The 11,812-nt window shown below is 41.0% G+C and overlaps 2 protein-coding genes across 3 annotated transcripts in view; one reads left to right on the top strand and one right to left on the bottom strand.

The window, feature by feature from the left end:
• Positions 1-3,224: 3,224 nt before the first annotated feature.
• On the top strand, positions 3,225-4,795 carry Rraga (Ras related GTP binding A). Its single transcript, XM_010630918.1, has one exon. It carries the CDS (start codon positions 3,494-3,496, stop codon positions 4,433-4,435), a length of 942 nt encoding a protein of 313 aa, XP_010629220.1. The 5' UTR covers positions 3,225-3,493; the 3' UTR covers positions 4,436-4,795.
• Positions 4,796-10,588: 5,793 nt separating this feature from the next.
• Haus6 (HAUS augmin like complex subunit 6) overlaps positions 10,589-11,812 on the bottom strand; it is a 34,634-nt gene continuing 33,410 nt past the window's right edge. For both annotated transcript variants that reach the window (XM_010630915.3, XM_010630916.3), the window contains one exon: positions 10,589-11,652. In XM_010630915.3, coding sequence (XP_010629217.1) covers positions 11,600-11,652 — 53 coding nt within the window. In that variant the 3' untranslated portion in view covers positions 10,589-11,599. The remainder of the gene's footprint in view (positions 11,653-11,812) is intronic.

Here is an 11,812-nt window from a genome sequence, read left to right as displayed (position 1 = left end):
TGGTGGCGCACACCTGTAATACCAGCACTTGGAAGGCTGAGGCAGGAGGATCACTGTGAGTTCAAGACCAGCCTGGGCTACATAGTGAGTTCCAGGCCAGTCTCAACTACGTAGTGAGACCCTGCCTCAAAAAAACAAAGAAAATGAGAGAGAGAGAGAGAGAGAGAGAGAGAGAGAGAGAGAGAGAGGGAGGACATGTAAACAAAGGAATTTAGAAGAAACTATGACTAAAAAGATGAAAACATCTTTAGGGGTTAGGGGTATATCTTAGTGGTAAAGTACATGCCTAGTATTCATGAGATCCTACATTTAGTCCCAAGCACCTTGAAAAAATTAAAGTTATCATTAGAAAGGTAAAAGATATTTAATCCAAGAAAAAAAATTTTTAAATAATCAGCATGGGTATGGTGGCACATGCCTGTAGTCCCAGCTACCAAGGAGCATTGCAAGTTGGAGGCTAACCTAGCAACTCAGTAAAACTCTATCTCAAAAATTTTAAAAGGCTGGAGATGTAGCGCAGAGCTTCCTGGGTTCAATCCACCGTACTGCAATCAATCAATAATAGAATAATAAAAAATCTGTGGAAAATAAAACTTATTCCAAGCCAAGTGAGATAGCACAGAACTAAATTCTCAGCAATCAGCAAACTGAGGCAGGAAGATCCCAAGTTCAAGCCCAGTCTAGATTACAAGCAAGACCCGATCTCAAAAAACAAATGAAAATGATACCAAATTTGAACCCCCAAAGAAGAGTTGGAAGATCAAGATGATAGAAGTTTCCTTGGGAAGTGGAACAAAAATACAGAAATAAGAAAGAGAAATAAGAACATTAGAGGAAAATCCAATGTCAGATAACTAGAGTGTTAATATTGAAACACAGAACAGGGAAAACAGGTGTACATATCAGAAACTCAAGAACACATTCCAGAATTAAAAGACATTGGGTGAAGGAAGGGCAGGGACAAGGGGAAAAATGAGAACCAAGAACTGTCATGTAAAGGTGTAAGATCCCAATGATGAATGTAACTGTACTGTATATCTAAAATGTACCAATAAACTCAATTAAAAAAATTTTAAAGACATGGCTTCCATATTAAAAGATACATTGTATTAAAGAAAAGACACATTGCAGGACCCAACACAATGAACAGTGGGGCCTCACTACGCCACTGTTACATTATTTCAGAACACCAAAAATAATGAAAGAATAACTTTTTTAGACAGAAGAAAAATAGGTCAAATACAAAGAAGCGGGAATGGTACATGTAAGTTTCAAAAAACAAAAAACAAATATAAAGGAGCAAGGCCTCCAAGACTCTGGGGGAAAATTATGCCCAGTCAAGTGGACATCTTCAAGACACACAAAGTCTTCAATTTTTTACTACCTTCATATTTTGTTTTTGTTTGTCTGGTTTTGAGACAAAGTCTCACCTTGTACTATGCAGCCTGGAATTCCCTATGCAGCCCAGGCGGGCTTCGAATTCCGTTCATCCTGCTTCAGCCTCCTGAGTGCTGGGATTCGACATAGGCCACCATACCCAGAGTCGCTTCACACTTTTTTATAAGAAAATTATTAGAAAGTGTTAATTAGCCAAAAATGAAGAGGACATGGAGCCCAGGAAAAAAGATACCTAACTCAAAAGAATGGAAGAAGGGAAAGCCCAGAATGATGGCGAAGACTCTTGAGAGCACCTGTGGAGCAGATTCAAATGCAGCAGAAGAAATGTCCCCAAGGAGATGAAACCGAGTTTGAATATACTGAGAGATTTCCACATACTATTTTGTATTGTGGCATTTCACCCTATTTTCATTTTTTAAAATGCAAGGACCATTTTTTTTAACTTCTTGCACAAATTAACTAGAGACATTTAAAGCTAAATGGATGCACAGTGAGGCCATACTCTTAATGAAATAAATAGAACACATGTGTAAATACCGAACAGTTTCTCTGGTATGAAAAACTAAAAGTGTAAGGTTCAAATTGTGTAATTGATAATGTGATACAGGCAGAAAAGGTCTAAAGGAGTAGGGGGAGTGGGAAGGGTAGGAAAAAGGAAAGAAGGGAAAAGAAAAAATATTAGAAAAGGAAAAACTGGAAACAAAGTCTTTGTAACTAGGGAAGGGTGGAGAGGGTGAAAGGAGGGCAGGGGAAGGGGGAAAAAATAAGAACCACGATCTGTCATGTAAAGGTACAAGATCCCCATGATGAATGTAACTGTACTGTATACCTAAAATGTACTAACGATGAAAAAAAAATAGCTCAATGCCCTACACATATTAAGCACTAAAATACATTCTGAATGAATGGAACAGAGTATCTGCATTGATACAGTATAGAATAGAACCCGAAGAGGGCTTTAAAACAGCATGGAAAATAGGCGGCTTCGATATCCTGATAGTGCTGATTTATTCTGAATGATAAAATGAATGACAACGATTCATTTACCTACCTGAAGACCAAGAACAGAATCATATGGGGGAGAGGGGCAGTCAACTCTGAAGTTAGTATTAATGTGACTAATCTTTGATTTCCTCACTTGAATATAGTCAAGGTGACTGTGAGGATGGAGCTAATGCATTGTGTTCCACATTACAACTTCCTCAAGCTTTGGGGTGGTTTTTGTTTGCTTGTTTCAAGGTATCGGGGATTTTGTTGTTTTTGTTGTTTTATTTTGGGACAAGTTCTCACTAGAAATTGTGATCTTCCTACCTCAGCTTCCCAGAGTGCTGAAAGTACAGCCTGCACCACCGCACCCGGCTACTCTGGAATTCTGATTAAAAATCCTCAAGTTTGAGGTTAGGAGAAAATCAGATTGGGAGGAGGGATGTCATCTGGCCTCTCGGGCCTCTTCCTTCGTCTGAACAGTTTCCACTTGCCCTCCCTACAAGCGCCAAGAAGCTAAGCCTTCCCTCCACTTCACAGGCCAGACCCACCTTACTCAGGCGAGGCGGGCCGCAGTAGTGGTGTTGTGGGCTTCTGGCCACGAGAGGGCAGCATTCTCCCGACAACCACACACGTATCACCTTGCAACAGTACGCTCACATTAAATAGAAAAAAAACACCCGAATTCTTGGTTTCCCTTCCATTTCATCTCTCGTGTCGCCCCTACTAAGTTTCCTTTAAAGTAGTCGCGTCTCAGAGAGTTGAAAATATTGACAGCCGAGCTGAGTTCTCGCGAGATTGTCGCCGGAAGTGGGCGGTGGCGAGACCGCAGAGTTCTCGCGAGATCACCACGGTAGTGGGTGGCGGCAGAGACGTAGCGGCCTGCCTCCTTGCGGAGCTTGCGCTTCTTAAGAGCGGCTGCATCCGGCCGTCCCAGGCGCTCTCTTCTGAGGGAAAGCTTCTCCGCCGCGGCCTCTCCGGCCCCGAGCTCGCGCTCTTGGCCTGCCCAACCGCGCGGACCGTGGCCCGGCCTGCAGAGCCCTCCGCGCTCCTCCCTTGGTGCTGCAGTTAGGCCGCGCCTCAGGCCCAGTCCGCGGCGGCCCGGCGGGTGATGCCAAATACAGCCATGAAGAAAAAGGTGCTGTTGATGGGGAAGAGCGGGTCGGGGAAGACCAGCATGAGGTCGATTATCTTTGCAAACTACATTGCTCGCGACACCAGGCGTCTGGGTGCCACCATCGACGTGGAGCACTCCCACGTCCGCTTCCTGGGGAATCTGGTGCTGAACCTGTGGGACTGCGGCGGTCAGGACACCTTTATGGAAAATTACTTCACCAGCCAGCGAGACAACATCTTCCGTAACGTCGAGGTTTTGATTTACGTGTTCGATGTCGAGAGCCGCGAACTGGAAAAGGACATGCATTACTACCAGTCCTGTCTGGAGGCCATCCTCCAGAACTCACCTGACGCCAAAATCTTCTGCCTGGTGCACAAAATGGATCTGGTTCAGGAGGACCAGCGTGACCTGATTTTCAAAGAGCGAGAGGAAGACCTGAGGCGATTGTCTCGCCCCCTGGAGTGCGCCTGTTTCCGAACATCCATCTGGGACGAGACGCTCTACAAGGCCTGGTCTAGTATAGTCTATCAGCTGATCCCCAACGTTCAGCAGCTGGAGATGAACCTAAGGAACTTTGCTCAGATTATCGAGGCTGACGAAGTTCTGCTGTTTGAGAGAGCTACGTTCTTGGTGATCTCTCATTACCAGTGCAAAGAGCAGCGTGACGTCCACCGCTTTGAAAAGATCAGCAACATCATTAAGCAGTTCAAGTTGAGCTGCAGTAAATTGGCCGCTTCTTTCCAGAGCATGGAAGTTAGGAATTCTAACTTCGCTGCTTTCATCGACATCTTCACATCAAACACGTATGTGATGGTGGTTATGTCGGATCCATCCATCCCCTCTGCAGCTACTCTGATCAACATTCGCAATGCCAGGAAACACTTCGAGAAGCTGGAGAGAGTGGATGGCCCCAAGCATAGTCTCCTCATGCGTTGAATGTAGCCAAATGCTCTTTATGAAAGTGCTGATTTTTTTTTGCATCCTTTTGTAATATTCATGATGTCGTGTGCTTAGAAGTGGGCTTCGAGATGTGTGCTGCTTACTACTTCAGTTTCTTTCTTCCTCTTCCTCAAATATTGGGCACTACTTCCTCAGCTATCCAGTAGAGCTTCAGGATGGCTTTTCTGAAAAGTTGGTGTGGTGTAACACTAAAGTAGGTGGTTTGTGTGTGTTATGACTGCCTGGTTATAATAGATATGCACATCAAAGCCTTTACCAGTATCTTCCTGTATTATTAGACTGCAAAGATGGAATGTTACTATTTTATCAACAAGGTATTAAAATGCATTCACAAAATTCTTGGCTTCAATCATTAATAAATATTTACTGATAGCAATTTAAAATATGGTCTTATTTGAAATAATTTGAAGGCACTTAATGTGACTCCAAAGATTCTTACTGCCCACAAATATTAATTGGCCAACCTCATTTTGAGTTTAGCTCCATCGTTTTACTGAGGTTTGATAGCAGCTGTAGCACAATAGTTAAATATGGACTTGACCTAGACCCTATGAGCTGAGGTAGTATCACAGTCTTTTCACTTGCTACTACCTCTGTGAACTTGGGCAAGCTACCAAGCTTGTTTCCTCACTTGTGAAATGTGAATAAAAATGCCACTAGAAAGCATTCGAAATGGTGCCTAGCCTAGCATATAATCTGTAGTTAGCTATTACCACCTAGTGAACCATTCCTCCCCCAAATTACTTCATGTAAAGTGTAGGTTAAATTATTTTTGTTTTTGAGGCAGGGTCACACTGTAGTTCAGGCTGGCCTTGAACTCATTTTGGTCAGTAGCCCAGGCTAGCCTCAAACTTGCAGCAATCCTGGGATTACAGGCATGCACCAGCATGCCTGGGCCTACCTGAATATGTATTTGAGCCCTTTTAGGTGCCAGGCATTAGTTAGTAGTAGTATATTCTTTAATCCCAGCACTTGGGGGAGGCTAAGGCAAGTACAAGGCCACCCTGGGCTACAGAGTGAGATCCTGTCTCAAAAAAAAAAACCAAAAAAACAAAACTTAAATATACCTAAGTATTAAGTCCTTAGTGTGCATTTATCTTTACCCTTACTTTTATCTGTTGTAATAGATAAATCAAGGGTATCTGGCTAAACTCTTCCCCTTGCCTAATCACTACACCCCACAACACCTTTGACTGTCAGAAAAGTTAACCATAAAAATACTGTTTGTTTTTTTTTATTGAGTTTATTGGTACATTTTAGGTATACAGTACAGTTACATTCATCATTGGGATCTTACACCTTTACATGACAGGTCTTGGTTCTCATTTTTTCCCCTTGTCCCTGCCCTTCCTTCACCCCCTCCTCCCGTCCCCATTTACAAACATTTTATTTCCATTTTTTCATTTTCTCATATCTTTCTCTTTTCCTTTATTACCTTTCCCCTACCCTTCCCACTTTCCCTACACCTTTAAAAATACTGGTTTTTAAATGCAGATTATTCCCTCATATAATTCCAATCTCACATTGAAGAAGTTAATCTAGGAAGTTAAATGAGTGAAGGAACAGTGTTTGCTCACTTAGGGTTAGTTCCCATGCATATTATCTGGAAATTAGATAACAGTGAACAAATTATTTTAGATTACCTACTCTAGGGAACAATTCTGAGGTAGCTAATTTGTTATTGCCAATGTGGTATTACTGAAATTAGGAAATAAACCTAAAATGTACCATTCCAGTTCTAGTAATAGCTGTTTTAAATGGTGGTTTGAGTGAATCTTAAGTATCTTAGAGCCGAGACCTCTGATGAACTTGTTTTACAGATGAGGCAGTATTAAATATAGTGGTAAGTAGAGTTTCCGAGGCTTTGACATTTATTAAATCCTCTCAAGCCAGGCGTGGTGGTCCATGCCTGTAATCCCAGCACTCAGGAGGCTGAGGCAAGAGGATCGCTGTGAGTTTGAGACCAGCCTGGGCTGCATAGTGAGTTCCAGGTCAGTCTCAACTACATAGTGAGACCCAGTCTCAAAAAACCAAAAAAGAAAAAAAAAAATCCTTGCTGACATCAGATGTCATAACAGGGTCTTTAAGAGCAAGCTATTAAGATGTAAAGCATAAAAATCATTTAGTAGGGCCACTGGCAGAAAGATTCAGATAAAAACTGATAGCATAGATATAATTTTATAAATGCTACCTGTGGCAAATCTACTAGTTCAGATGGCAATAACAAATACTTTTACCTGAACCACTGAACCTCTCAAGTTTATTTTGATCAGTTGTTAAACCTTTGATCATTTTATGGTTTCTGATGTAGGAAATTCCAGAGACATATGGTAAAATATTGAATATTCAAGACAATATGAGACAATATTCAAGAGACTACAGTCTTGTACAGCACTTGCAACTATTTTAAACTTAGGGTGCCAATTCACAGTGCATAAGGAAAAAGGTGATCTTTAAAACTATCTGAACTTTATGCAAGAGAATTTTAATACTTCTGTCCTTAACATGTTTAGTATACTCAGGGAAAAGATGCAGTTTTGTGATTTGTTTTTTGATACTGAGGATTTTAAACCCATCAGGGCCTTGAACATACCAAGTAAGTGCTATACCATTGAGCTACATCCTTAGCTAGAGTTTGCTTTACCTTAATAAGGGTCTAAAGAATCCCTGTTTTTCCTTAAGATAACGTACTGACTTCATAGTTTATGGCCAAGAAACATAATGGCAAAAAAAAGGTTTCAAGATACTTGTCAATATGTCTGTTTTCAATTAAATTATCCCCAGATATTTTTTTTGTAACTTCAATTATTCCTTATTCTACCTGATTATTCCTTATTCTACTTGGTAACATTTTTCATATTCAGCAGCATTACTGTTTATCCCCCTTGAACATTTAAAATAGGGGTGCCGGGCGTGGTGGCATACGCCTGTAATCCCAGCACTCGGGAGACTGAGGCAGGAGGATCACTGTGAGTTCGAGACCAGCCTGGGCTACATAGTGAGTTCCAGGTCAGTCTCAACTACATAGTGAGACTCTGTCTCAAAAAACCAAAAAATAAAATAAAATAGGGGTAAAGGTGTAGCTCATTGGTAGAGTATGTGTTCAGCCTTTTTGAGGCCCTCCTGGGTTTAATCCCCCGCATCACAAAAATAACAATATAATAATTAGGACATACTGGTGTTATCTACTTGATGCAGAAGTCAGCATATATACCTTTAAATCTTACAGTGAACAAAACAGGGTAATCTGACATGAATGAGAAAACATCTACAGCCATAAGCCCTCTACCATTGTGTAGGAGGAAACAAAATTCTGATACCTAAATATTTACTAATGACACGTGGTATTGGGGTATATGTATGTGTGTGGATGCATATACACACTCTACACACACCTGCTTATGTATGTGTGTACGTAGCTGGTGTAACGAAGGCATATAAAACCTCTTCTGTTGATTTCCTCTATTTCCCCTTCTTCCACTGTGATGCCCCATTTTTTTACTGATTTTTTTTTTTTTTTTTTTTAACATGGAGCATACCTATAATCCCAGCTACTCAGGAGGCTAAAGTAGGATCGCAAGTTCAAGGCCATGATGGGCAATTTAGTGAAAACTTGCCTCAAAACAAAAGGTGGGAGCCAGACATGGTGGCGCATGCCTATAATTCCAGTACCCAGGAGGCTAAGTAGTTCAAGGCCAGCCTGGGCTACGTAGTGAGGGCCTGTCAGAAAAAGGCGGGGTGGGGGGGTCTGAAGATACAGCTCAGCGTTCCCTGGGTTCAACCCCAGTACTGCAAATAAAGAAGTATAACGAGATCAGATAAAACCATGAAAAAAATGAAAGCAATTAATGAAATACAAAATGAGTAAAAGAAAAACTAAATTTCAGGGAATAGGCACATGAATATGGAAAATGTCAAATTAAGATTTCAAGGTAGAAATGCAATTTTTTTTCTGAGCCTTAGTTATATACTTATGACAAACTTGAAGGGGAAAATAAGGTACTCAAACTTAAGAATTGTGAGTTAATTTCTAAAGACCTGTAGTCAACTAAACATTTCAGAGGTGGTGAGTGGTGGTGCATGACTGTAATCCCAGCACTCAGGAGGCAGAGGCAGGAGTTCAAGGCCAGCCTGGGGTACATAGTGAGTTCAGGGCCAGCGTGAACTACAAAAGCGAGACCCTGTCTCAACCCCCACCCAAAATCAGTAAAAACTGGGACATCACAGTAGAAGGGGGGAAATAAAGAGGAAACCAACAGAAGAGATTTTATATGCCTTTATATTTGAACTCTTCCAGATTGGCAATAAGCCATTAATGGGTTTCTAAGCAAGGAAGTGCCATCAAAGCAGTTCCTTATGGTTAAGAAGCAACTGTGCAGGAGATACTAACTAGAGAAGAGGTAGAAGGTAACAAACTGCAATCAGTGGTTGTAAAGGAGTGACAGACTTGAGACTGTTTATGGTTCTGTGCAGGAAAGAAAAAAAAGCATCAAGACATTCAGGCTATCACAGGTCAAACTGATTTTTATACATGCAATGTTCATCAATTAATTTCCTTCTCCAGTATTCCGCATCAAACCCAATCACACCATTACCACAGAGCAACACTCCCAACCCTTTTTAAACTTTAGGAGAGAATCTTGGAAGTTGCCCAGGCTGGTCTCAAACCTGCAGTCCTCCTGCCACAGCCCCTGCAGTAGATGGGATTAGACTGCATCCCTGCGTCCAGCTTAATCTTTTGAGTCTCAGTAATTAAACACCTCCCACACTTTATTAGTGAATTTGACCTTCCCTACCAGTTATTTTTTAAGATAGTTAACTCATTTTAAAGCAGTAATGTACCTGCTTCATAAAGGTACCTCAAAGCTAAATGTGGATCTCTATTCCCTAACAGCAGTTCTCAAATTTTTTATTGAGACTATAAATTACTAGGAAATAATGCAGATTTCTAATCCCTATTTTAGATGTGCATTTTAAAAATTACATCTCAGAAACTGTGGTGGCACACAACTGTAATAACAGTACTCAGGATCTCAAGTTCAAGGCTAGCCTAGGCTACATAGTGAGACCACTGCCTTAAAACATAAAAAGATGCACCTCAGATGATTTCCACACAGCTGGCTCTCTAGTCCCTAAACAAGTCATTTCATTTAAGTTCCCTGGCTTCAGAAGCATGCTCTGTAGACTAAGTACCACCTTAGAGTTGTAATAATAGAATTCTCATGTACTAAGTAACTAGCAGTAGCCCTGGTACTTTGCAGATCCTGATAGCCCCAACTCCTCCCAAACATACTTATTTAGCATGTATAGATACTGAGTTTTCTTAAAGCAGACTAAAAATGATTTCCAAGCAGACTTGCAAAGTCCTTAATTTGTTGTATTAATAAAAGAACATGGCACCTATTATGGTTTTGATTTGAAATTTTCCCCGAATGTAAATGGCTTGTCACCTGATGGGCTTTTGAGAAATGGTGGATCACGAGGATCCTAAATTCGCTAAGCGGATTAATCCACTGCTGAGATCACAATCTGATGGCATTCTTGAGGGATAATACAAACAGGAGGTGGGGCCTAATGAAAGGAGTGGCTCATAAGGGCATGACTTAGGGGACCGTATCTGGTCCCCTGCCCCTTCCTCTGACTTTTCCCCTTTCTCTTCTTCCTGGCTGCCACAAAGCTCACCCTTCTACCACGATGCTGTGCCTCACTTCAGGCCCACAGCAATGGAACCAGCCTACCATGCTGAAAGTTCCGAAATCATGAACCAAAATAAGTGCTTCCTCCTCTAAATTGTTTTTCTCAGGTACTTCACCACAGTGATAAAATACTAACACACCACCTTAGAAGCTTTTTGTTTCTTTTCCATGACAAAGAAGGTACTTTTATATGTGCGCTCTTCTGCCTTTACGCCAAAAGACTGGTTTTCTTTTTTTGTTTGTTTTTTTGAGACGGGGTCTCACTATGTAGTTGAAACTGACCTGGAACTCACTATGTAGCCCAGGCTGGTCTCGAACTCACAGAGATCCTCCTGCTTCAGCCTCCCAACTGCTGGGATTACAGGCCATGTGCCACCATGCCCGGCTTTTTTTTTTTCTTTTTTTTTTATTTTTTGTACCAGGGATTGAACTCAGGCCCTTGTGCTTGCAAGGCAGGCAGCAGAACCCCTGAGCCAAACCCCCGGCCTAAGACTGGTTTTTGAAATTGGGACATGACAAGCAACCTAAAGAGAAGAAAGGCAGTCCAAGAGAAGAGAGATGATTAAGACAATCTACTTTCAAAATTCTTCCCTCCAACTTCTTTCACTGTCAGCTTCTTGAGGGTTAGAGAACAAGACTTTAATGGTTACAAATTGAAGCTTTAATGGCCAGGGATTTAGCTCAGTGGCACCCCGCCTGCCTGGTAAGCACAAGGTCCTGAGTCTGATACCCAAAACCAAAAAAAAAAAAAAAAATGGGAGTGAAACGTGGACCAGCAAATTGAAGCTCCAGAAGGCACTGACGGTGATCAGCTCCAGCGCCTGCTCCACCTGGATCAGAGGTGATGGCACACAGTGTTCATTTGCACAGCAGAGACAACCCCATTTCTGAGCCTCAAGAGTGAGGCAAACAACTATAAGCGCTATAAGTCATTTAAGCCCAAATTCAGTTTTCACAAGATATTTGGATATTCTGTAGGCACTTGAAAACTTCAATGGTTTTTGAGCAGTAAGTAAAGTAATGCAAATTGAAACTAGTTGTTTTCCCCAAAATCGGCACCCTAGTGCTACCGCCAAAACAACACTTAGTGAAAGTACATCAAAAGCAACTTATCTTTATGTTAAGTAACTGAAACTGTACCAAATTAAACTACTTTTGTTATTTATTTAAGGTTTACAAAATTATTCAAAATAACAAAATGGCATCCTTGACATATGCTTTGCAAAGACTTCACATTTCAACTTCACATCTCTACAAAGAGTATCTCCAAACCTACTTTCCTTATCTAAAAGCATTACAAGAAGCTACAGGGTATTTAGGATATTTATACATCTTTGAAAAATAGTGTTACACTTCCAGCACATACTTAAGTTATAAATCAGGTTCTATTCTGCAACACAGCTTCAATTTAAGTGCATCATAGTTAAATTAACCAGGAACTGCGTCAGCTTGCTGAGTCAGATTCTTCTGCATCAAGGCTCTTACTCAAGATTTCTTCTGTAAAATTGATTTTAAAAAATAAAGGGATAAGCATTACAAAAAATATACATAAAGATTCCAAGTAGAAGCAAATTCCTTAATTTGAAAAGGCTCACACTTATGGAAATACTCAAAACTATGGTACAATTACCATTTTTCTCAACGAAGTAACTTTATC

The sequence above is a fragment of the Fukomys damarensis genome, unplaced genomic scaffold, assembly GCF_012274545.1.
Source record: "Fukomys damarensis isolate Sample0158 unplaced genomic scaffold, DMR_v1.0_HiC HiC_scaffold_31, whole genome shotgun sequence".
Taxonomy (NCBI): domain Eukaryota; kingdom Metazoa; phylum Chordata; class Mammalia; order Rodentia; family Bathyergidae; genus Fukomys; species Fukomys damarensis.
This window is presented reverse-complemented; position numbering and strand designations above follow the sequence as displayed.

What these genes read in the sequence shown, in the direction of transcription:
- Rraga (XM_010630918.1), top strand. Translation starts at nt 3,494, where the DNA reads ATGCCAAATACAGCCATGAAGAAAAAGGTGCTGTTGATGGGGAAGAGC.